At 40.4% G+C, this 27316-nt stretch overlaps 1 protein-coding gene across 1 annotated transcript; it reads right to left on the reverse strand.

The window, feature by feature from the left end:
• Positions 1-666: 666 nt before the first annotated feature.
• On the reverse strand, positions 667-26825 carry Dtwd1 (DTW domain containing 1). Its single transcript, XM_027421932.2, has 5 exons — positions 26687-26825; positions 21540-21854; positions 12510-12653; positions 11311-11569; positions 667-3609 (listed from the first exon to the last, which is right to left on the reverse strand). The coding sequence occupies exons 2-5, from the start codon at positions 21801-21803 to the stop codon at positions 3362-3364; spliced, it is 915 nt and encodes a 304-aa protein (XP_027277733.1). The 5' UTR covers positions 21804-21854; positions 26687-26825; the 3' UTR covers positions 667-3361.
• Between the last annotated feature and the right edge of the window lie 491 nt (positions 26826-27316).

A 27316-nucleotide genomic window follows, 5' to 3' on the forward strand; every position in this document is an offset into this window, starting at 1 on the left:
AGGCCCAAGAGCTTCCAAAACATCATAACTATTGTCAATGCTCTTGGTTGCCCACCAGGATGAGATCATTACATCCTGTCGGCTGAAGACACTATACACACTTGGGTTTCAAACCATTGAGAAATAAATCTGGATCCAAACTAGCATGCTTCTCCCTGCTGGCTGTTATACCCAAAGTACAGATTCCCAAATTACCACCACAAGACCCGATCTGATTTTTAAAAAAAAAAAAAAAAAAAAAGGCTTTATTAGAGTTAACTCAGGTCCTTCCATCCAACCTGAGCAGCAGCAGAGCAGGAGAGACCACCCCCCCCCCCCAAAATGGGATCTTTTATAGAGGGGAATTCCAAGCCTTCAGTCTTCTGATTGGCTGCCGCCTCCATGGCATCAGGAGAATTTCCAAGTTTACAGACTTGGCATTGCTTGGCATTGGTTGTCATATACTTACACACAATATAGTTAGAATTTTTTAATTAAAAAGTTTGAAAAAGGCTTTGGCTTTCCTTAGGAAACTCAGCATCACTATAACCTGATACACGTACAGAGTGATAAAGTATAAAGCTTTTCCTGTCACCTGCTGTTGCTTATTTTTTTGTGATTTACCATAGTGTGTCTCCAATCTTCCCCTTTACAATGAAGAGTGTGATTAATCAAAGCACTGCTATGCACATTTTAGGTTGCTGTGTTTGCTTTATTCAGTAATGAACATGTAGTCCATGATCTCAGTTACAACATTTAACAGGGCTAACAAGCATTTAGAAATTAGAGTTTTCTGATACTTGATCTTCCAACTCATGTATTGAATTATTTCAGTAGTTACTCAATTTCTAGGATCTCTATTTTATTACATACTATCAAATTGTATTTTTTAAATAAATAATCTTCTTAAAAATACTCCATAGTCTTTTTCCTTTGTGTTCAACACTTTTCCTTCCATTTTTTCCTATGGTCTGTATGCACTGTCTGGTGATAAATGATAAAGAATGGACAATGATTTTTTTCAGTTGATGGTCTCCAATTAAAGTTGATTAAACAATTAGCAATAGTTTTCATTGGCGCTATTTAACCATAGTTTTTGGAGACCAAACATTGATACATCACTCTTCCATAACATGGAAGACATCAGTTTTCCTAACGTACCTACTGTATTTGTGATAATTGGGGAGATTCCAAGGAAGCCAGTGGCTAGTAACTGCAATAGATAAGGCACTGTAAGGAGAGAAACTGAGACGAGGTGGCATATAGATGGAACTGAGAGGAAGCACAGAAACTAGGATTCTGCATTGAAAATGAAATTCTTTTTCATCAAATAAAAGGCTTACTAAAGACAGGCCTGGGACAAAGACCAAATTAACATGGGCTCAAAGAAAAGACGAAGCAAAGTCCCTTTAGGACTTCTTAAGGTTTCAGATGGGTTGAGAAGGCCTGTCACTCAGCCTGGATGTGTGGAAGAGTGATGAAGAGGCTTTCCTTACAGGTCTGTACAGTTAGACCTGGGTACTCCAATCCTTCCGGACTTACTCCCCCAATAACTTCACCTTTAGGGAAACTCCAATTTCTTCACTACACTTGTTTTAAAAAGTATGCTAACACTTTGAGTGACGTCTGCTTTTCTAACCAAATCCTACCTAAAATAGTTGGCCTCCATGGAAGAGTCTGAGGGTAAGATTGAATTTGCAATTTTATTAGACTGAATGATCCTGGGTGGAAAAACTGAAAGAAGGAAAACAAATGAGGAAGGAGGAGAACCAAATTCAAACTGACAAATCACTGGATAGCATCTGCTGTTGTAGCATGGAGTCCATGAAGAGACAGTGTCGGTCTCTTGGCAAGTATGCTTGCCTAACCAAATGGTCATGTCAGGATTAGCAGGCTGAGTACCTGGAAACAGTCTTCTGAAGGGAGAGGAGTGTACCAGACACATCTAGGCCATTAATCTAGTCAGTTTCACTAACATTTCAGGTTACATCCCAAGGCCCTTTTGGCAGCCACAAAAGGGAATTCTAAATTCCCTTTTGGAATCCTGAAAGCCTACTGGTGTTGTTAGTGTATAAGATGGGAATTAAGACAAGGCCATTTATTGAGAGTTTAAGAAATAATGGGGCTAAAACCCTTCCTGGATGCTTGAGATGCATCTGATACAGCATCCATAGATGGGCTGTCTACTGGCACAACAATGCTGTAAAACAGTTCAGCGTTGGTGTAAGGCACTCCTTGCCCACATATCAGGAGTCAGGTAGGTGGTTGTCAAGTCACCTGACCTACACAGGAGTACAGGGGCAGAATAAGGGCAACGTTGCACCCTCCAGCAGGTTAGCACAGCCGTGTACATTTATACATCAACAGCCAAACCACAAAAATAGAAATACAGCTAACTTGGAAATGTTTATGGCTCAGATTCAGAGTGAGGGGTACTTCAAAGCAACACCAGAAGGTCTGAAGGGCCATTATATGGGAACAGTAGGTTAAGGCCATTTTTAGAGCTTATCACACAAAGAGAAACAAGACAAGGCATGAGGGCCATCTTTCTTATGGCTGCTGTGGGATGGGCAGATGAGTAGTAAGATCATTCTCTCCTCTTTTTCCTTCAGCCTTTCCACTGCTTTGATGGCTTGTAGAACTGCAGAAATGGCAATAGATTTGGCTCAGAGAAGCCTAACTTTAGCATACACCCCTACCATACCTAGACTTTGTCCTACTTAAATCAATTTAAGCTGACCTTTATTTCTAAAGATATGTTGTAAACATGAGAAATTTTATTTTAACCCATATTGTTCACTCTTGAAAAAATAAATCTCCTATGGCATCCCTAGCACACCAAAACAGACGAGATTCTGTTGGGCCGTGTACTCTTAGCCCTGGGTCACCTGACTTGCCACAACAGATCATACGCAAATCCCTCTGGCAGGGCCACATGATGCCACAGTTCTCCCCTAGTGCAGAGGCCAGGCAGAGGAGGAAGTGCAGACTTACACAGAGAGACAACACACCACCTCTGCTGATTCTGCCACTAACCCTAAGCAAATTATGTTTTGCCAAAAGATTCTGACTATAAGTCCAAAGCTGAAGGTGAAGATAAGTGAAAAGATAAGGCAATATCTAATCATATATAATGTCAATCATGTAAATCTAACACAACATATTAAAATGTACAATGCAACTGAGATATGCCCAAACTGAGCACATAGCTTCTGAACTATGTCTTTCAATCAGGACCATCTCTTTAAAAAGGAACAAGACTGGAACTTTCCTCCTGAGTCCTCCCACAGACACCGGGCATGATTATTTCCCCAGAGGAAACAGGCTCAACTGCAAGCTTGTGAACATTAGCAGAGCAATATGACAAGCTGAGTGTGCGGAACTAATGGATGAGCTTTGGTTTTGTCTTCTCTCCAGAGCCTTTGGCATTCTTTATCAAGCGGTACATAAAAGAATAGAAGAATAAAAGATTGTCATATTGTCCTTTGTACTTCTCTTTCAGCATGTGACTATGGTAGTCTACCAGGAAGTAATAAATGGCTTCAATTGTGGAAAGGAAAGTCTCTGGCTTCCCTTTTTGATGGCGCCAAAAGCAAGTTTTTCTTGTTTTCAGTTCAACTTGTAATAACTCTGCCAAACAAACAAAAAAGAGAACATGTAAATACTTCTCAATCACATTATTATTGAGGACAATAATAATAACTGGTACAATAATATGCACTGATACACAATGATGATTTAATTACTTCAAGGGTTTTTTTTCTTTTTCTTTTTTGAAAGTACAGATAAGTTCCTTCCATTCCAATTCTAAACAGGGTATTATTTAAATGTAAGCGGTACATGGAGAGACAACAGGGCACAGAATGGGATCGTGTGCATCCCTATCCTCTCTGGTTCTCAGAGCATGCAAAACACATTACAAAGTCAACAATCAAGAAAGTCATCTATCTTGGGTTCTCTATCCTGCTAACTTCTATTTAAAGTTCCTTTTTAAATTTTGAGTTGTTAACAGAACTTCATTATCCATTTGCAAAAAGGATTTTTCTGATAAAGTAATTTTTTTCTTCTGAAATAGTCATTTTTATTCACTCTCTATTTTTTCTTTCCTTTACATATTGTTGTAGGCTCTGTATAAATACAGAGGAAGGAGGAAGGTAATATAACAGTAAGGGCACCTGAACAAGTTATAAGGAGTCATACCATTAACTATCTACCTAAAAATACCTATAACACATATAAGTAGGTGTATGAATACACATATATAATTTAAATGAAATTTTCTCATCTGGGCTGACAATGCTCCCTCCATGAGCCAGTCATCTAATAAAACCCCCAACACCAAGCATGAGAAGCCCTCCTTTGAGTTGTTGCTAGTAAATGTTTCCAAAAGAATCAAAAACATTACAGGTTATTGTTACTGCCCTTGGTTGTCCCCCAGAGGTGGAAGGTAAAAGTCCCTATTGCTCAAGATACTACACACTTCAGACAGAGGGTCCAGAGGTCCCTGAGTGGGCCCAATAGCCTCTTCCCAGAAAATTAGCTTTCACTGTACCAGAGGGCAACATGTAAGTTTCCAAAAGAGGGAAGCAACCAACAGTCCTGCCCAGCTACAATGCCTATGAACCACAACAATCAGCATAGCACAATAATCCTAAGGGTATAGTAGTGGCCCCTATATCCTGGTGGTAACCAACAGCTCTCTAATCAGACTTAACTAAACCCCCTGAAGAGAGAAATCATGCCTCATAATAAAAAACCTAGCCATCTACCCAGGGCTAGTGAAGTCATGGATCTTGGAGCAGAACCTCTATACTAAACCACTATAAACTCTTAACTATTTTCAACATGCCTTCATAATAAAAAGACCTCAAGAACAGACAGAACATACCACAATATGGTAAAAGCTATATATGACAAATAATAGCCAAAATTATACTAAACAAAGGAAAATAAAGTTATTTCCTCTAAAATCTTGAACAGATAAGAATGCCCATTCTCCTGATTCCTATTCCATTTAATTCTTGAAGTTTTAGCTAGAGCAGTAAGATATGAGAAAGACATAGGGAGGATCAAAATTGGAAAGGAAGAAATTAATCTTTTGCTTCTTACAGACAATGTGATTCTACACTTAAAACACCCAATGGGCTCCACTAGAGAACTTTTGGGTCTATTAAACATATTCAACAAAGTCAAAGGATACAGAACCCAGTGGCTTTTATATGCACCAACAACAGATTTGCAGAGAAAGAAATCAGGAAAAAAAATATTCCACTATAATTGCTTCCAAAACAAAACCAAGCAAAATCAGCTATCTAGAAATAACCTAACAAAGGAAGTGAGAGATCTCTACAAGGTACCGGGTAGCTTTGGAAAAGGGAACTCATATACATTGCTGGTGGGAATGTAAACTGTGTAGCTACTATCAAAATCACTATGAAGATTTTCCAAAATACTAATAATGGAACTAACACACAGCCTCACTATACCACTCCTGGGAATAAACTCAATGGACTTCTTATCATACCAGAGAAGACTGTCTTTCATCCGTGGTCACCACTGATTTTTATACAATAGTAAAAATCCTGTCCTACATGTCCATCCACAGATCAATGAATAAGGAAAACCTAGTAAATATACCATGGAATTCTATTTGGATGTAAGGAAAATATAAGATTTAAAAAACTGTAGGGAAATACATGAAACTAAAAAACACTGCATAAAGTGACATCACCAGACTCACCAAGACAAATACCAGAATTCTGTCTCATCAAATTGTTAAATATGTATATCCAGACAGGAGTAAATGTGGGGGGAGGGGAGCATCGGGACAGGGAGAGCAACATAGGGCACCAACCAAAATGAAGTATGGAGGAAAGTGCCTCAGTACCTGTCAACTTTGTCATCTGGCTAAAATTAACTAAGAGGGATATATATTATGTAAAAACTGCTAAGTAAAATGATATGAAATATCTTTAGCAATAACAGAACTCTTGAGACAACAGAGCAATAAACAGCTAAAATGAGAACCTAGAAAATAGTGCATCAGAGAGACAACAGGGATGTCACAGACAAGCACCCCTACCTCTGCCAAAAGGACCCTTGAAGGAATTCTTAAGAGACCTATTATGTTTCAGCAAAGGAAGCAGGGGAAGGGAAGACTGAGCATCAAAGTGGTCAAAAGTTACCCAATTCCAAATACACAGCAATCAATAGAGAGTCTAGTTGTGGACTGACAATGAAGGGCAGACAGAAATGATGAACAACAGTAGCAATGTGAGCCAGGAGGAGACTGAATGAAGTATAGATGTAGGAAGTCCTTAGCGTTCTTGAAAGGAGAGGCTAAAATGTTGACTTTGAGTGAAGGTGAGGATGTAGTTATATCACTAGACCCAAGATAAATGATAAATGGGTGTTTATTGGGGACAATTACACAGAAAAATACAAAGAACCGCCTGGGGGTTTCCCTGCTCTTCCTACTGGATCCGCTGCTCCTCTCTTCTGCTTCTGTCGGCCTGAAGCCACACCCAAAGGGGTGTGGCCACTGTTTCAGATCCACAGACCAAATGCCTACATTTGAACTTTTAAAAAATCTTTTTAACGAACTCATTTATTCTCTCCTCTCTCTCTCTCTCTCTCTCTCTCTCCTCTCTCTCTCTCTCTCTCTCTCTTTCTCTGTGTGTGTGTGTGTGTGTGTGTGTGTGTGTGTGTGTGTGTGTGTGTGCATGCTATATATAGCATTGTGTGGTGGCAGTCAGAAGAGGCCTACAGCAGTCAGTTCTTGCTTTATATCATGTTGGTCCTGGGAACTGAACTCACACCCAAGCATCCTTGCCCACCCAGCTTTGAACTTTTTAAAATGCTGTATGTACAATTCTCTGAAAGAATTCAGATAGGATTATTTTAAAACAGAATAAATAAAAATATAAAAACATTTTAAAACGTATTTCAGGGAAAAAGAAAAAACAAACAGAAAAACTCATGTGTGGTAGATTTTAGTGCTCTGGAGGCCATTGTGGGCTGCACAATGAGTAGCAGACCAACCAGAGCTATCTACACAGTGAAACTCTTCTTGCCTGCTGGCTAGCATGCTAGCATTCACAGTGCTGGAAGGTGGTACTCAGGCTGCTCACTCACCACAGACCATGTGTATTTAATATCAAGCTATCAAACAAGACATACCTATTGATACAATAGTGGCATAATTATTTGGAGGCTAAGCAACCTCTCTGTGACTGAATTTGAGGCCCATTCCATGGGAGAGAACACACCCTTGATACTCTACACTTGGTCAAAAACTTATGGCTGGGGAAGGCATGTCCAAAGGGAAGAAGACACTACTGTGCTTTCCCTAAATGAACATGTTGTTAAACAGCTTTCTAAATATTTCTGTTTAGTCTTATAGACCAGTTCTGCTCTCAGCCTGGGGAAGCTCCTGTTGAGTCAATGCAGAGAGGAATATCTGGTCCAAATACTGAGAATAAATGACTGTTGAACTTTCAAACATAAATGGGCTCTATGTCATCTCTATCTTTTCTCAGTGTGGCAGTGTACAGTGTAAACAATATGCTGAGATGCTGGGGGTAGCAGGGAGGAAAAGCTGCCAGTCATCATGCTACCAGGAACCTAACAGCTAGGCCACCATAGCCAGGGCATTAACTGCATTAAACAAGTTCAATGTATGACAGCTTCAGTGTTATGTCAACCTACCGTAAGCTGATAAATGACTGTATGCACAGACCCTGAAATGAGAGTGTTTAAAACACAAACAAAAGTACCATTTCAGCATTGTCAGCATTGTCAAAAATGAATGGAAAGAGCTGCCTAAGTGTGGAAGACATGGCCGTCCATTGATAATTTAATAATCTGGAATCCATCTATCCTCCACATTTTCCCAGTGCCCTTGGATGAATCTTCCAGAATGCTATGCCACACTGTACTTTGGTTTTAGGTGGATTGTACATGAGTACACCAAGAACTCTTACCTTTCAGTATTTTATTCTGATACTAGTGAAATGTCCACAGCTGTTGGTGCTGTAAACTTTAGCAAAGCAATCATTTCACTAGCAAGTAACTTTCTAAATCTATTTGCTTTATTTTATGTGTAGGAGTGCCTGCCTGTACGCATGTATTTGTGTGTGCCATGTGCATGCCTCAGAAGAGGGTGTTGGATCCCCTGGGACTGGAGTTGCAGGTGGTCGTGAGCTAACTTGTAGGTGCTGGGAACTGCATCCATGGCTTAATCACTAAGCCATGACTCCAGCCTGCTATGGTGATCCTTAATTTGAGCATTCAGAACGCCATGATGGAGGCAGAACTTCTAATACACAAATCTGAGAGCTGAAGCATGGTTTGTTCAGCTTAACCAAATGAGAAAGTGTTTTAAGATCTAGAGCCCACGATTGCTCACAAGCATGGATCATTTCTTATAGAGACAATTTGGTTTATCCAGAAATCTATCTTTCTCAAACATGGAGGCGATGCTTATGGCCCGCCCTGTGATTCCTGAGGAGTCAGAAGAGGCAGGAGCTGAATTAGGACATGCAGAAAGTTGCTTTCAGAGACCCATTTCATAGTTGAAGTAAGATGCGTGCTTTCTATGGGAATCAGGAAGGAGGAACCAATCTTTTGTACAAATCTCATTTCAGGCAAACCTAAACAGACTGACTTTGAATAGTACCAAAATAATTCCATTTATAGGTTTTTCAGGGACTTGTGTTCTTTCATTTGAACCTAGAAATTACCATATAAAGAAATAATAAGAAAAAACATCCCAGACAAATCTTCAGACTCAGGGGTAGCTTGCTATAGTAACAGGACAAGGGGCGGTGGCAGGCAGTGATCTCTCATGCCTTCAAAGCACAGGGCAGCATGGATTCATCTACTAAACAACAATAAAGTCTTCAAAGTCTTGTGATTCACAGGTACAAACTAACTAATTAGATAACAAATTCATTAAGCCAGCGAATTGTACTTTGTACTTCCTTTAGTTTAGAAATGATTAAGACCATAGTATGTCTTTTCTTGAGAGACCTTTTGGCAACCATGCAATACCAGCTGAGTAGCTCTCTTGCCTTCTAATTACAGTTAAGTTACTGTAAGTTAAGTACTGTACAGTTAAGTTACTGGAAAATTCCTAAAGCTTTTAGAGAAACCACTGAGAATGTTGGAAGCACTGAGAAAGGTATAAAGAAAGAAGAAAAACAGGATGAGCTTCAGGATACTAGCTGTGTTACGTGGGCAAGGAAAGTAACTTTTAAACTGCCATTGGGAGCTCAGCATTTCACTCAAACAGAAAAAGGCATACAGGGCCAAGAGATGGCTCAGTGAGTAACCATGTACAAGTGCATGAGGATCTGAGGCCAGGAGACGGCTCAGTGGGTAACACCAGCTGCACAAGAGCATGGACCTGAGGCTGGGGGATGGCTCAGTGGGTAACACCAGCTGCACAAGAGCATGGACCTGAGGCTGGGGGATGGCTCAGTGGGTAACACCAGCTGCACAAGAGCATGGACCTGAGGCTGGGGGATGGCTCAGTGGGTAACACCTGCTTCACAAGAGCATGAAGACCTGAGTATATCACAGAATCCAGGGAAAAGCAGAAGCAACAGCACAGAGCTACGATCCCAGCCCCTTTGGGGAGATGGAGTAGAAATGGGAGGACACTCAGAAGCTCTGCGTCAGCTAGTCTGGTGTGGTGAAAAGAGGCTCTGTTTGAAACATGGTGGAAGGCATGGGTGACACCAGACATCATCCTCTGAGCACCACATACATTCAGTGGCATGCATGTGCCTACATACATGTGAAGACGTGTACATACACATATGTACATGCATTATATATACACATAAACACATACATGGGGACTTTTTAAATAAAAGGTATAAAGATAGAAGTAAAGAAAAAGAAATTCTTACAACATTTAACTGAGTCAGACTACCACTGTGAACTCACAGTATGTATACCTATTTGTTTTCTTGGCTCTGTCCACTGAAGAAATGGCATGTAGTAACCAACTTACATAATAGAGCTTTTAATACCAGATCCTGCTAAAATGAATCACAGGCCTTTAAGAAAATGATGATTCCAAGTTTGTGTCAGGAAGAAAGTCAACGTAGGTTTGACATATCCTGCTGTATCTACTAAGGCCAGTACTATTACAAACTACAGAGGTCAGCAATAAAAAGGCCAATTAACACATGAAGAAGTAACATGACTAACCTTTCTCCATTGTTCACTTCTCAATTTAATGATTGATTAATCATTCAAGGATCAATCAAACACTGATGAGAAAGTCTGTGGCCTGAAAGCATTACTCCAGTATACTTAAGGAAAATAAACTTTATGGTGGAATGATCTAGCATCATTAAAAATATGGAAACGACTTATTTATATGCCTCCCAACTTAATGTGATAGTAAGTATACAACTTCCATTCACCTTGCATGAATTATTCAACCAAACAACTAATGACTTGACAGGGAAAGGTCATACTATCAATAATGACAACAAACAACAGATACAAACTGGACCAGCTATAGACAAGTCTGGATTTACTCTTTCTTTAAAGTACCCTAACTATGGGGCTGGGAAAACGCAACAGTGGTCAACAGCACTTCCTATTCATGCACAGAACCCAAGCTTGGTCCCCAGCACCCCACATTAGGAAGCTCACGACTGCCTGCAACTCCAGCTCCCAGGGCTCTGATGCTCTCTTCTGGCCTCCATGGGCTTCTATATGTACATGCACACACATACACACATAAATTTTTAATAATCTAAAAAGTACGCTAACCAAAATATCTACACTGCATCTGATCATGAGACATTAAACAACCAATCTGATCACTTTACCAAAATCTAAATTAAAAAAAAAAAAACTTGAATTAGGAAACTGTTCTAGATTAAGAAACTAAAGGTATACAAGCATCAAAAATTTGAGTTTAAATGCTGTCTGTGTGGAGGGGGGGGAGTGCCACAAAAGCCATTATTGTATTCATCAGAAAATGTGAGGACAGACTGTGAGTTAGATATTGTATAAGTTCTGTTAACTTTCTTAGGAGTGGTGATGGCGTTTTTATTTCATAGGAGTGTCATTATTAAAAAGAACAATAGTATTTAGAGTGCAGTTTTGCAAAGCCCACTGCATACTTGAAAACAGTCCCACCAAGAATGTACACAGATGCATAAACACACACATAATACAGAAAGGGGGAGGGGAAACAAAGCAGACGTGAAGGTTAAGTGTAACCTTTCTCTTGAGGGAGCTACAAATTTGAAGCTTTTCGAAATAAAAGCTGTCAGTGGAGGAAAGTCCCCAGCCACATTTTCTTACCCCGAAGGCGCTCATCAGAGGCTATCTGGTTTGTCTGGCTCCAGGTGCTGTCAATGAAGACCACTCTCTTCAATGCTGGGCCTTTGTACACGCTCTCAGTCAAACCAGAGCCTCCCTCTGCCTCGGTTCGCTTGAGTTTAAAAGGTGGCACATCAAGCTCATCAGGTTTGCTTCTACCTTTACTCTCAATCCGTTTTTGCAGATGAGAAGAAACATCTTTTATTGAGACGGACTGAGGCCCAGGAAAAACAAGTACAACCTAAAACAAACAAACTCTAGTTAGTTACATGCTACTGTGATCTTCAACATAAACTCTGGCTTAAAACTCTAAGAAAAAGAGATGTTGAATGTCTAAAAAATAAGCATTAAATTGATTCTATTATTTGTTTTCTCCCATATATGGTAAAGCTTTAGCTTATTCCTAATAGCATGTATTCATATTATACTACCTGGAGACGTTAATTCAAAATAAGTTACTCACTGATGGGCAACGCCAAGTTAACAGTACCTAGAGTTAAACTTCTGTGGGGTAGTGCTATACTCCTATAATCCCAGCACTAGAGATGCAGGGACATGAAATCAGAGCCAGCCTGGGCCTCCTAAGAGTTACAGGCCAGTCAAAGAGACAAAAGGGCAAAAATACATGATGCTTTTAAAAAAAATAACCACTGGAAAATGTTTAATGACTAAACACTATTTTTACTTGTATAATAAGGAAAAATAAAACAAATAAGGCGGGGAGGGAATAGTGTAGTATTTTTTACAGCTATTAGTGATGGTAATAAAAAATAGTATACTATAATGGAGACTGTGAAACACACTTGTGGGTCTGACATCTACAAGGCTAAGACAACAGGATCTTGATTTCAAGGGTACACAGTGAAACTCTGTCTCAAAAATATTTAAAGAGTGTAATGGTGTGTTCTACTTAATCATATAAATGGTATTTAACTGACCAGAGAAGAATACGCAAACATATTACTATATCAAACTCAGCTGTGATTTGGAAATATAATATTCTAAATAAATTCAAATTATATAGAAACGTATGCTGTGAAGACATCACTGAAGTCAAATGCATATTTAGCCTTAAATGAGCATAACAGTAGATTGCTAAGAAGATTAAATCATGTTCAAATAAGTTGAGAAAGGAGCTGGAGTTAAAGCACCCAGAAGGTTCTAAGTGTCAAGCCACCCACCTCATGGTCCTTCCCTTCATACTCTGGAATGCACGGGTATGTGTAGATGCTCACAGAACTGGGCGCTAAGAGCTTTGCATGCACAGCAGTGCTTTTGCCGTCTGTTTCATTTGGATGCTTAATGATATCGATCTTCAATGGAAGCTAAAGTAAAAAGACAAATAAACAAAAGAAGTATAAAGGGCTGACTTTATGTCCACATAAACCCTCTGAAGCTACACATCAAGTTCACACTGAGCTCTTATGAGTGCACTTACAGTTGGAGGCCACACTGTTTAACCCGGGGTACCAAGGACAGTAAGTCATCCATCAAACCCCAATGGCTTCAATGCTGCTCATATACATGAGCAACTATTTCAGCACAGGCAATGTGGAACCTGCTCTTAAAACAATGACCCAGGGATACCTTACTTAAGTCATATACATATTAGTCCAGTTCCTCACATATCAGCATCCATGCCAAGAGCGTTTCAAAAGTAATGACAGTTTATGTTGGAAAGGATGTGGAGAAAAGGGAACACTCCTCCATTGCTGGTGGGAGTGCCAACTTGCACAGCCACTTTAGAAATCAGTATGGCGACTCCTCAAAAAATGGGAATCAGTCTACCACAAGATCCAGCAATTCCACTCTTAGGCATATACCCAAAAGAAGCACATTCATACAACAAGGACATCTGTTCAACGATGTTCATAGCAGCACTATTTGTAATAGCCAGAAACTGGAAGCAGCCTAGATGCCCCTCAACCGAAGAATGGATAGAGAAAATGTGGTACATTTACACAATGGAGTACTACTCAGCAGAAAAAAAAACAATGGAATCTTGAAATTTGCAGGAAAATGGATGGAACTCGAATAAACCATTCTGAGCGAGGTAACCCAATCTCAAAAAGACAAACATGATATGTACTCACTCATATGTGGATTTTAGACATAGAGTATGGGATTACCAGCCTACAATCCACACTGCCAGAGAAACTAGTAAACAAGGAGGACCCTAAAAGAGACAAACTTTGTCCCCTGAAGAAGGGGAAAGGGTCGTGATCCCCTGAGCAAATTGAGAGCATGGGAAGAGTGGGGGAGGGAGCTACGAGAATGAGAAGAGAAGAAAAGGAAGGATGCAGAGGTCATGAGGGAGCAGAAAGGTTGAGTCAGGTATAGATTAGACGAAAAGATATGTTATAGGTAGGGTTTTAGTTGGGGGAGTGGTAGGGGAGGAAGGGATCGAGAAGGGAACTGGGATTTTCATGTAATTCAATCTTGTTTGTAATTTAAATAAAAAAGTAATTTCTATGAACTCTAGGTTTACTTTATGCTGTTTTCAAAGGAAATGAAAGCTTGGGTGAAAATTCAGATTTAAAATTCAAATTGAAATCCTATTCCTCAGACATTTTTCAAGTCAAAGTTACGTTAAGTTTTGTGCTCTTTGGCAATGTATTTTCACAGCACAAGTTAAGCTGTCAATAGGAAAAACAGCAACAGAATAAACTTTAAAGTGCTTTAAATAATCCCTCCAAAGTTATACTTGATACAAGTTGTGTCACAATAATACTTGCTCAAGTTATTTCCCTTAATTAAGCATGCATTAATTCTTCTGTTCAAAAACAATAATTCTCTTGGATTTCTTGAGCTAATTTTTTGTTTACTATTTAAGTTTCTTCATTTCAGACTCTGTTGTTTGGTAAGTACATCTACAATCTTCAAGATCTTCATTTCATGCCAAGGTAAGGGCTCTATGAACAGGTCCTGAACAGCAACCATTTCCTCTCGGACAGAAAACTGTTCCAGCATAAAACCAAGTATGCTAAGCCTATCTTCTAATAGATTTTAATATATATTATACCTGCAAACTGGCTACCACAATCGAGAAAATGATGTGTCCCCATCACAAGGTCTCCTAGTGTCCTCTCCTCTTCCTTCCCTACTATCTCTTTGTCACTTCAGTTTCCTTTTTCTGGGGTCTTACACAGATAGAATAATACAATATGATTTTCCCATCTGTTGTCTTTAACTCAAAATAATGACTTGGAAATGCATAAAGATACTGTTTATCATTTGTGCTATAGCTTACCCTCTCCCATTCAAGATGAGATTTATGTGGAGAGGCAGCCTCAAGGTCACAGGGCCATGACTGGGCCTCTAAAATGGGACAGCATTAGCAGACATCACAAGCAGACATCACACAAGAGGCAGCATGATGGAGTCTTGTAGCACCTTACCTTCGGCACCCAGAAAGGAGCTGTATTAGTAGAGAGACTGCCATGTGAAGAATTAGATGTCCTTCACATTTTTGGTTAGTGTTACCCTAAGGTATTTTATGTTGTTTGTGGCAATTGTAAAGGGTGATGTTTCTCTGATTTCTTTCTCCACCAATGTGTCATGGGTATATAGTAGGGCCACGGATTTTTTTGAGTTAATCTTGTATGCTGCCACTTTGCTGAAGGTGTTTATCAGCTGCAGGAGTTCCCTGGTAGAGTTTTTCGGGTCACTTATGTAGACTATCATATCGTCTGCAAATTGTGAGAGTTTGACTTCTTCCTTTCCGATTTGTATTCCCTTGATCTCCTTTTGTTGTCTTATTGCTCTAGCTAGGACAATATTGAAGAGGTATGGAGAGAGTGGATAGCCTTGTCTTGTCCCGGATTTTAGAGGAATTGGATCAAGTTTCTCTCCATTTAATTTGGCTGTTGGCTTGCTGTATATTGCTTTTATTATATTGAGGTATGTTCCTATTATCCCTGATTTCTCCAAGACCTTTATCATGAAGGGGTGTTGGATTTTGTCAAAGGCTTTTTCAGTGTCTAGTGAGATGATCATGTGGGTTTTTTCCCTCAGTCTGTTTATATGGTGGATTACACTGATGGATTTTCGTATGTTGAACCATCCTTGCATCCCTGGGATGAAGCCTACTTGATCATGGTGGATGATTTCTCTAATGTGTTCTTGTATTCGATTTGCCAGTATTTTATTGAGAATTTTTGCATCAATGTTTTGCATCAATGAGGGATATTGGTCTCTAGTTCTCTTTCTTAGTTGTGTCTTTGTGTGGCTTGGGTATCAAGGTTATTGTAGCATCGTAAAAAGAGTTTGGCAATGTCCTTTCTGCTTCTATTTTGTGGAACAATTTGAGGAGTATTGGTATTAGCACTTCTTTGAATTTCTGGTAGAATTCTGCAGTGAATCCATCTGGCCCCGGGCTTTTTTTGGTTGGGAGACTTTTGATGACTGCTTCTATTTCCTTAGAGGTTATAGGTCTGTTTAAGTTGCTTATCTGTTCTTGATTCAATTTTGGTAAGTGATAACTGTCCAGAAAGACCTGTACCATAAGAATTTTGAGTCTCTAAAGAAAGAAATTAAAGAAGATACCAGAAAATGGAAAGATCTCCCATGCTCTTGGATAGGTAGGATCAACATAGTAAAAATGGCAATCTTGCCAAAAGCAATCCACAGATTCAATGCGATCCCCATTAAAATCCCAACACAATTCTTCACAGACCTTGAAAGAACAATTCTCAACTTTATATGGAGAAACAAAAGACCCAGGATAGCCAAAACATCCCTATTCAATAAAGGAACTTCCGGAGGCATCACCATCCCTGACTTCAAGCTCTATTACAGAGCTATAGTCCTGAAAACAGCTTGGTATTGGCACAAAAATAGACGGGTAGACCAATGGAATAGAATTGAAAACCCTGATATTAAACCACACACCTATGAACACTTGATTTTTGACAAACAATCCAAATTTATACGATGGAACAAAGAGAACATCTTCAACAAATGGTGCTGGCATAACTGGTTGCAAACATGTAGAAGACTGCAGTTAGACCCAAGCCTATCGCCTTGCACAAAACGTAAGTCAAAATGGATCAAAGATCTCAACATAAATCCAGCTACACTGAACCTATTAGAAGACAAAGTGGGAAATATCCTTGAATTAATTGGTACAGAAGACCACTTCCTGAACATTACACCAGTAGCACAGACACTGAAGTCAACAATTGATAAATGTGACCTCCTGAAACTGAGAAGCTTCTGTAAAGCAAAGGAGATAGTCAGCAAAACAAAACGGCAGCCGACAGACTGGGAAAAGATATTCACCAACCCCACATCTGACAGAGGGCTGATCTCCAAAATATACAAAGAACTCAAGAAGCTAGTCCCCCAAACACCAAACAACCCAACTAAAATTGGGTACAGAACTAAATAGACAATTCTCAATAGAGGAATCTAAAATGGATCAAAGACAGTAAGAAAGTGTTCAACATCCGTAGCCATCAGGGAAATGCAAATGAAAACAACTCTGAGATACCATCTTACTCCTGTCAGAATGGCTAAAATCAAAAACACCAATGACAGTTCATGTTGGAGAGGATGTGGAGAAAGGGGAACACTTCTCCACTGCTGGTGGGAGTGCTAACTCGTACAGCCACTTTGGAAATCAGTATGGTGACTCCTCAAAAAAAAGGGAATCAGTCTACCACAAGATTCAGCAATTCCACTCTTAGGCATATACCCAAAAGAAGCACATTCATACAACAAGGACATCAACGATGTTCATAGCAGCACTATTTGTAATAACCAGAAACTGGAAGCAGCCTAGATGCCCTTCAACCGAAGAATGGATAGAGAAAATGTGGTACATTTACTCAATGGAGTACTACTCAGCAGAAAAAAAACAATGGAATCTTGAAATTTGCAGAAAATGGATGGATCTAGACGAAACCATTCTGAGCAAGGTAACTCAATCGCAAAAAGACAAACATGGTATGTACTCACTCATATGTGGATTTTAGACATAGAGTATGGTATTACCAGCCTACAATCCACACTGCCAGAGAAGCAAGTAAACAAGGAGGTCCCTAAGAAAGACATACATGGTCCCCTGGAGAAGGGGAGAGGTTCAAGATCTGCTGAGCAAATTGGGAGCATGGGAAGAGGGGGGAGGGAGCTAGGAGAATGAGAAGGGGAGAAGAGGTATGCCGAGGACATGAGGGAGCAGAAAGTATGAGTCAGGGGAAGAATACACGATAACAAGAATGGAGATATCATAATAGAGGGAGACATTTTTGGTTTACAGAGAAATCAGGCACTAGGGAAATGTCTGGAGATCTACAAAGTTGACACTAGCTAACTATCTCAGCAATGGAGGAAAGGCTACCTTAAATGATCTCCCCTGATTATGAGATTGATGACTGACTTATATGCCTTCATCCAGCAGCTGGTGGAAGTAGAAGCAGACACCCATAACTAATCACTGATCTGAACTGGAACCCAGATACAGAGAAGGACCAGTGAAGAGCACAGAGGTCGAGACCAGGCTGGTGAAACCCACAGAAACAGCTGACCTGAACATCCAAGAACTCTTGCTCCCCAGTGTGATAGCTGGAATACCAGCATGGGACTGATCCAGACCCCAAGAACATGGGTTTCAGTGAGGAAACCTCAGAAATCTATGGGACCTTCTGTAGAAGCCCAGTATTTATCCCTAGCATAGGTGTGGACTTTGGGAGCCTATTCCATATAGAGGAATACTCCCTGAGCCAAGACACATGGGGGTGGGCCTAGGCCCTATCCCAAAGGATACAAAAGACTCTGATGACACCCTATGGAAGGCCTCACCATCCAGGGGGAGCAGAAAAGATATGTGACAGCTATGGTTTTAGTTGGGGGGGGCAGGGGAGGATGGGTGGGAGAAGGGAACTGAGATTGTCATGTAAAACAATCCTGTTCCTAATTCAAATAAAAAAAGTTGAAAAAAAATAGAATAAGATGTCCTAATGGGAGAGACTGACCCTTCAGTGCCCCCAAGGCTACATTTTAAAGCAGTAGTTGCTGCACACTACAAAGTAAATCACATTTCCTTTCTTTTCTTTCTGAGCAATTATGTGAGGACAGGATGCATTAAATAGCATATCTCAAAGGGATGCAGGCACAAATACGTACCTCAAATCCTGTCCAACCAAGATTCCAACACCACTATCTCCCTTTCATCCCCACTCAGCCCTGGCATCATTTATGAGATAGGGACAGCTGCCTACCACTATACTGATTTCTAACTGTAGGAAATGAACCATTTAAGCAGTTCAGAGGCTGTGTTACACAGGTCTGCTTCTGAGTGAACGTGACTCTCCTTCCTTCACAGGCTTTTGATAGGCTTAAGAAAGGCTCAACTCGACGGGCAATGGTGGCACACGCCTTTAATCCCAGCACTCGGGAGGCAGAGGCAGGCGGATCTCTGTGAGTTCGAGGCCAGCCTGGTCTCCAGAGCGAGTGCCAGGATAGGCTCCAAAGCTACACAGAGAAACCCTGTCTCGAAAAACAAACAAACAAACAAAAACAAAAAACAAAAAAACCTGACTTTCCAACAAGTTAATGAATTTAAAACTCCAAAGGCTAACATTAATAGTTCTGATAGACTTTACATTAAGAAGACAGAATTACAGAATTGATTATATATATGAATATAAATGTCTGCATATATATGCATATATATATATATATGTACGTATATATGAGTAAAAACCAAATAAGACCAAAGGACACAGAATCAAATATTAATGAGTTTTGTAAATCATTAACTTAATTATATAATGAAAAGGAAATTTTATGGACTAAAATCTCCAATTATAAGACAATTACACAAAATTCACAACCTCAGGACCCAATCTAGGCCATCATCAGTTCTCAACAACTAAGTCTGAGGCTTCTGATAGTGTGATACCAAGGCACATCAAACAATGGGAATTTACATTTGTGTCTTGGATCACACATTTGACAGGAAAATCACATTAAATACTGACATGGCAGCTCAAACACTAAGTACTGACCAGACTACAGGGCAGTTTGGAAGAGATATTCTACTTTGAAGTTGTTGTCCTTTAATGGTTATGTTTAAACAAGAGACTTAGCACACACCTTTCTGCTCAGATATATTAAAATGCCACCGGTAGCAAGGCACGGTGCTTTCCCCAAAGTAAGCCTTTTAAACGGGGTTGCTGAAGGTAAAAGTTTTGGAGGAGTTTCCCTTCTTTATCTTTATTCATTTCTTATAGTTTCCAAATTCTGGGTCAAACAAAGGTGTATTTGATTTATTCTTGTCTTACTTTTCTATCTCTATGGCAAAACACCATGACCAAGATACTTATAAAAGAAATGGTTTATTTGGGAATAATAGTTTCAAAGCATTACAGTCCATGACTATCAAAGCAGGGAGCATAGCAGCATGCAGGAAGATATGGAGAGAGAGAGAGAGAGAGAGAGAGAGAGAGAGAGAGAGAGAGAGAGAGAGAGAACACTGGAAATTGCATGAGTGTTTTGAACTTCAGAGCCTGTCCCCAGTGACACATCTCCTCCACAAGACCATATCTCCTAATCCTTCCCCAAAAGTTCCAACAACTGGGGGCCAAGTATTCAAATATATGAGGGATGGGGCCATTTTTTGTAAATCACCACAATTCTTCAGACTAAAACTTCAGGGTTAACAGGGACTTATTCTTGCATTCTGCCTTCCCAAGCAGGCTCTGTGGAAGCAAATGCTGAAGGTTTGTTTAAAAGTGAGGTAGAATTTAGAAACAACATTGTTTGGACTTTCTGTTTCTCTGAATATATATTAACATATCAAATTTTACATACAGGCACTAAAATATTCACTTTAGAAAACTATATAGTTCATCAAGTAATTGGCATTTTCTCAAGTATTTCTAGTAAATGGTGAGTACTGCCACTGATTTGGAAATAATCCTGTTGTTAAATTTCTATCAAAATAGTAGCCCTATAAATGCAACTTGCAACTTTTTGATCTAAAATCCTTTTTTGAACACACCTTAAGATAAAAAGTCTTTTTAATGTTTTTCAGACATTAAAAACTAAGTAGCTAAGTAACCCTGGCCTGCTTCAGACTTAGTATGTAACCCACACCAGTGTGATGCCTCCTGCACGTTAGCCTCCTTGACTGCTGTAAGTACACCTGGCAAGGTAAGGTTTTTTGGTTTGTTTGTTTGTTTGTTTAAGGCAGGATTTCTCTGTATAGCTTTGGAGGTTGTCCTAAAACTCACTCTGTAGATCAGGCTGACCTCAAATTCACAGGGATCCGACTACCTCTGGGATTAAAGGCATGCACCACCAACGCCCGGCTCAAGGTAAGGTTTTCAATGAGACATTGTCTTTATGCAGCTGTGGCAGAAACAGAAGACAGGACTCTGATGTGTACCATTCCTATTATCAAAGACATTAACAAAAATCCTTAATCTCAAACTTTTATTTATTTATTTATTTATTTTTTCTGAGCAAACTGGAAATATATTACCTCATTCTTGGCCATATCGTCTATATGTGTGATTCTGGACACCCAACCCCAACCCCAGTTCTATGTGTAGAACTGAATTTCTCTAAAGTCCTAATACAAGCCCATTCCATTTAATGTAATTATTTGACTTACTTCTCACATTTGCGTCAATGTTAGACAATTTAACACATACATAGTAAATTCTTTAATTGCATATAAATGATCTATGAACAATTTTACCTATAAAAAGTCTTGATAAATACCACAGACCATAAAAAGCATCAATTCAAATCAACTCTCCAAGTGGCTTGACATCATTGTAATTATAACACCGTCAAATGTGTAGGTCCCAGTCCTTTACACTTTAGCTTAGTTTAGTGTTGGTCATGGCCATCTGGTCCATTCTATATCAGATGGGGAAAGTCACAAAACTTCAGGTAAACATCCACTCTGATTCTACCTATGTTTTCCCAAGGATCATTACAAGGACTTAAAGTTGCTTTTGAAGCTTCTTCAAGTGAGACTATTAAACTGTCTTTTATAATTATTAATTTTTTAAAACTAATGTCACTGAAATTACATAATTCATTTCAAACTCAAGTGACTTTTCTAGAAACAAGACAGAGATATAGTTTTAATAGAGTCAAATTATTCATCAACACAATTCACTTCCAAGCTTATCAAATATATTGGAGTAGGCTATCTTTTTTAATTGCATTTTTCTACTTTCAAACACGCCTCTTACCTGCACAAGTGGAATCTGCTCAGTGGGCACATTTTTCACTGGGACATAGCAGGTGTAACAGTAGAACATCCTTGAGCCACCGCATTGGAGACACCGTGACCTCCCACTCCGTTGAGCCTTGAGAAGCACTTCCTGAGATGCTAAGCATAAGTTCTGAAGAGGGTCTTCTGAAGCTATGGAAACAGTTTGTGACTGTTTTCTTTCCATACAATCTGCATTCTTTTTTTCACTTTCTTGAGAAAATACAGATAGACTGAGAGCCATTCTTTCTTTGAACCAAAATGTTCTGTTTCTAAAACATGTGTCATAGGTGCACTGTAAAAATTAAAATGATGAGGAATGAAAAGTGTACTATTGTTACAAATAACACTGTCAAATATAATTCATACTGTTAGGGGTAGTATTTACCAACAGACATTACTAAGTTAAAACCCACTGAATTGATATGCTGGTGGTAGTGTAAACTCATACAGCCACTTTGGAAATCAATATAGTGGTTTCTCAGGAAAATGGAAATCAATCTACCTCAAGATCCAGCAATTCCACTCTTAGGCATATACCCAAAAGGAGCACATTCATACAACAAGGACATCTGTTCAATTATGTTCATAGCAGCACTATTTGTAATAGCAGAACCTGGTAGCAACCTAGATGCCCCTCAACCAAAGAATGGATAAAGAAAATGTGGTACATTTACAAAATGGAATACTATTTAGCCAGGGGGGGGCACAAACAAACAAAACCCCCAAAAAACAATATCTTGAAATTCAAAGGCAAATGGATGGAACTAGAAGAAACCAGCTTGAGTGAAGCAACCCAGTCACAGAAGGACAAGCATGGTATGTACTCACTCATATATGGATTTCAGACATAGAGCAAAAGATTGCCACCCTACAATCCACAGAAGCTAGGAGACAAGGAAGACCCTAAGAGAGACATACAGGGTCCCCTGGAGAAGAGGAATGGGACAAGAGCTCCTGAGCAAATTGGGAGCATGGGGGTGGGGATAGAAGAAAGAGAAGGGGAGAAGAAGAGTGGGGAGGAGAACATGAGGGATCAGGAAGATTGAGTTGAGGGAAGAATAGAGGAGAGCAAGGAAAGAGATACCATAATAGAGGGAGCCATTATAGGTCTAAAGAGAAATCTGGCACTAGGGAAATGTCAAGGGATTCATAAGGATGACCCCCAACTGAGAATCTAAGCAATAGTGGAGAGGCTACCTTAAATGCCTTTCCCCTATAATGAGATTGATGACTACCTTAAATGCCATCATAGAGCCTTCATCCAGTGGCTGTTGGAAGCAGAGACCCACAGCTAAGCACTGAGCCAAACTCCTGGAATCCAGTTGTAGAAAGGGAGGAGTGATGAGCAAAGGGGTTAAGACCATGCTGGCGAAACCCACAGAAACAGCTGACCTGAGCAAGTGGGAGCTCACAGACCCCAGTCTGACAGCTGGGGAACGAGCATAAGACTGAACCAGGCCCCCTAAATGTGGGTGTCAGTTAGGAGGCCTGGGCAGTCTACAGGGCCTCTGGTAGTGGAACCAGTATTTATCCCTAGTGTATGAATGGACTTTGGGAGCTCATTCTCCATGGAGGGATACTCTCTCAGCCTAAATACACAGGAGGGCCTCACCCTCCCTGGGGAGTGGATGGGGGTGGGATAGGGGGGTTGCTGGAAGGCATGGGAGGATGGGAGGGAGAGGGAACTGGGATTGATATGTAAAGTACGATTGTTTCTAATTTAAATAAAAATTTATATATAAAAAATGAAAATACAAAATTAAAAGACAACTCAAAAGAGCAATTTCAGTTACTCTTATCGACTATTCCTCCAAAAGAAAATGGAAATGTGCTACATTAAAAAAAAAAAAAAAACGCTTCAAATACAAAATTTAAGACACTGATGATCCATTTTGATAGTATCTATTTTCTCTCAAATATGACAATTTTGATTTAAAAATATTGAGAATATAATGAAATTCTGTCCCTATCATACAGAAATTGCATTCAAGTATGTAGACTCTAGCTTTGAATTGGCATCCCATGACAGAATTCCCATGGTGAACTCTAATGAAAATAAAAAGCTTCAGTGGCGTGAGGAAATTCAGTTGGCTATTAGGAATTCTCTCTCTCTCTCTCTCTCTCTCTCTCTCTCTCTCTCTCTCTCTCTCTCTCTCTCTCTCCCTCCCTCTCTCTCTCCCTCTCTCTCTCTCTCTCCCCCCATGATTCTGACCACCGTTCTAGTTTAAAACTCCTTCCCCAGGCAGACCATAGAAAGTCTAACTTTATTTTTTTAATTTTTAAATTTGAATTAGAAAGATTATTTTACATGTCAATCCCAGTTCCCTCTCCCTCCCCTCCTCCCCTGCCCCCCCCCAACTAACACCCTACCTATCCCATACCCTTTTTGTTCCCCAGGGAGGGTGAGGCCTTCCATAGGGGTCTTCAGAGTCGGTCATATCCTTTGGGATAGGGCCTAGGCCAACCCCCTTGTGTCTAGGCTCAGGGAGTATCCCTCCATGTGGGATGGACTCCCAAAGTCCATTCCTATGCTAGGGATAAGTACTGATCCACTACAAGGGGCCCCATAGATTTCTGAGGTCTCCTCACTGACATCCACGTTCATGGGGTGTTCATGGGGTCTGGATCAGTTCCATGCTGGTTTCCCAGCTATCAGTCTGGGGACCAAGAGCTCCCCCTTGTTTAGGTCAGCTGTTTCTGTGGGTTTCACCAGCCTGGTATGGACCCCTTTGCCCATCAGTCCTCCTTCTCTGCAACTGGATTCCAGTTCAGTTCAGTGTTTAGCTGTGGGTGTCTGCTTCTGCTTCCACCAGCTGCTGGATGAAGGCTACAGGATGGCATATAAGTTAGTCATCAATCTAATTATCAGGAGAGGGCATTTAAGGTAGCCTCTCCTCTGTTGCTTAGATTGTTAGCTGGTGTCATCTTTGTAGCTCTCCAGATATTTCCCTAGTGCCTGATTTTTCTTTAAACCTAAATTGTCTTATCTTGCTCTCTTCTGTTCTTCCCCCAACTCAACCTCCCTGCCCCATCATGTCCCAAATTGTTCCACTTTCATAGTAGATGAACAAACACCCATTTCCAAATGGATTCTGCCCTGAGCCTTGGAGGAGGGAAAGCTGAAGAATCTGACAGGCCCTGATGGTTCCCTTTCACTCCGCTATCAATCAAGCCTATAAAACACTGTCTATAAAAACCCAAACTTCTGGGCAGTTGACTATGTAGGGACTCACTGTAAGGCAGTACACTTCAACTGAACCAGGAGCAAGTGGAAGGAAGGATCCCTCCCTTCCACCTGTCTGCACATTTGAATCTATTAAAATATCTTTATAAGAACCATCAAATGCAGGCCTAGTGTTTCCTAAGATCTGTGGGCCACATGAGCAATCAAATGCATCGGAGGGGCTGAAAGAATCTCAGTCTGTAGCTAGCTGAAAGGAAATTCTGAAGGCCCAGCTTGTGACTGGTTATGAGGATACAACAGATAATCTTCGTGACTGAATTGTCAGCCTGTGGATTCTGACACTGTCTCCATTAGTATCAGCGCTGAATTTGAAGACATCAGATGGTGTCCACCATAGAATTACTGCTGGGGGTAAATCCCCACACCTTTTGAGATCACAAGTATTCCTGATGATTATGGAGTGAGAGTAGAAGAAACACAGCATTCTTTCCTTCCTAACAGATGGGTTCTACAAGATATATTGCTCTCCAACTTGAATATATAGTCAACCATAACACATCTGCTAGTGCTGAGACAGCTGACAGTTATATTTATAAAATATCCCCTTGTGAAATATATGATCTTAAGTCTTCTAAACTTTTCAAAGTATATCCCCTTCAGATTCTTTAGTAAATATAAAACAATATAAGAAGTTTCCCACTTAATATTTTCTTTGCCAGTTATGTATATGCATGCGTGTGTGTGAAGACAATTAATGAAAAAGAGGACATGGGTATATGACTGTATACTTAAATATGTAAAGAGACATGCAGCTGGAGTTGTGGGGGATGGAAAGATACAGTCTATTCATTTTGAAATAGGCTGAAAAAACTAATTTATAACTCCTCCTTCCACCCAATTTCTCCAAAATTAATTAAATGCATGCAGTTTCATCCTATCTACTTTGCACATAACATCTATATTTAGGTTCAAAGTCAGATTCTAATTCAGTTCCTTATTAGTCCACACGGGCAAAGACAAGTCTTACACTTCTGAGTACTTATTACCGGGTCCACATATTTGATACGGAGAATTGTGTTCATTTAGAGGCACTTTTCAGTGACGCTTTCCTTCTGGCAAGAGTAGAATTCTTTTCGATTCACCTATTCCTGATTTTTAAAAATACTTTTAGATAGATCCAAATACTTATCAACGAAATTAAAACCATTCTGTAGAAGGTATCCAGGAATCTCACTTCTCAACTCTGGGGCTCTACACAGCCTGGCACAAACGGCAGCCTGATAACTTTATTTTCCTCAAAGTAGAAAGGGTACCTTTTTTCATTTCAGTAAACTGGTTTGCCTCCTAAGGATGCAGTCTTTAAATTTCTCCTGCCTTGAATTGTGGACTAATGCATGACCAAACAACACGGTTTGCAATATTTGTTTGTGATGTACTAAGAACAGGTCACATAATTTGTACAGGTACAATATTTTTTTTTTTAAAGTCCAAGTCTCTTCCACAGAACAGGGTATATGACAGGCAGTGTGTCTTGTAAACTTTTAATTTGGAGTCCAGTCATAGAATCCTGAAATGCTGCAATGTTAGACATCGCTATTCATACCCCTAACAATGCAAAGTGTCAATATACTTGTCTCCCATTTCCAAGAAAAAGATACAGGTAACGACTCTGCTTATTGGCTGATGGTAACAGCATCCACACCCCTGTCTTCCTCCTTCCGTGACCACCCTCAGACCACTCCAAAGTCTGAGTTACAGAATGGCGCTCACAGGGAGCTGGCTATTTCAGGACTGAGCTCCCCACGAGTCATTTAGGCCTCAAACCATTCTAGTCTGTCCCCACAGGCACGAAACACGCAGCGCTCGCCCCGCCCGCAGTACGAACTCCGCGGGGCCAGTCGGTCCCGGCCCCAACCACCCCGACCCGAGGGAAGGCCGACCTGCTCCACGCCAAACTCGCGGTCCACACCGCCTCCGCTCCACGCGCCCTGCCGGACCTCTTTCTGCAGGACACCGGCGGGCGGGGCCTGGCGGTTGCCGGGGCCACGGTGACGCTAAGCGCTGCGCATGCTCGAAGGGAGAGACCCGCGGACCAGCCGGTGGAGCTCCTTGGAAGGGAAGTCCCGCCTTTGCTTTCTCCGTGAACTGTCCGTTAGGAATCGTCGGTTTCCGGCTGTGCTGCCCGCCAGGGCTACACTGCAGAACTGGGAACGAGTTCCGGAAAAGCACTTTTGGAGTAGTTCCCCCGAGTTGGTGAGAAAATACTAACTCCTCAGAACACTCCGCTTTACCTCCCCCAAATAGTATACTTAACAGAACTCAGACTTGTAGCTTTGTGTGGCTGTATCAAGTATTTAATGCAGCTCGGTAGACTTCTTATGAAAACTGTTTACACGTTATTTGCTTTGCACAAAACACGCGTAGTTGGCACCTACCATACCTTTTCCGCTTTGAAGTTGAACATATATGGATAACACTGAGTCATCTTTCTATGCCCTACCTCAAAGAAACCTAAACAATAGTTGTTAAATTATAACAAAGCTATCACATCAAGCAATTTATTTAGTGAG

This window comes from Cricetulus griseus, chromosome 6 (assembly GCF_003668045.3).
Source record: "Cricetulus griseus strain 17A/GY chromosome 6, alternate assembly CriGri-PICRH-1.0, whole genome shotgun sequence".
Classification (NCBI taxonomy): Eukaryota; Metazoa; Chordata; class Mammalia; order Rodentia; family Cricetidae; genus Cricetulus; species Cricetulus griseus.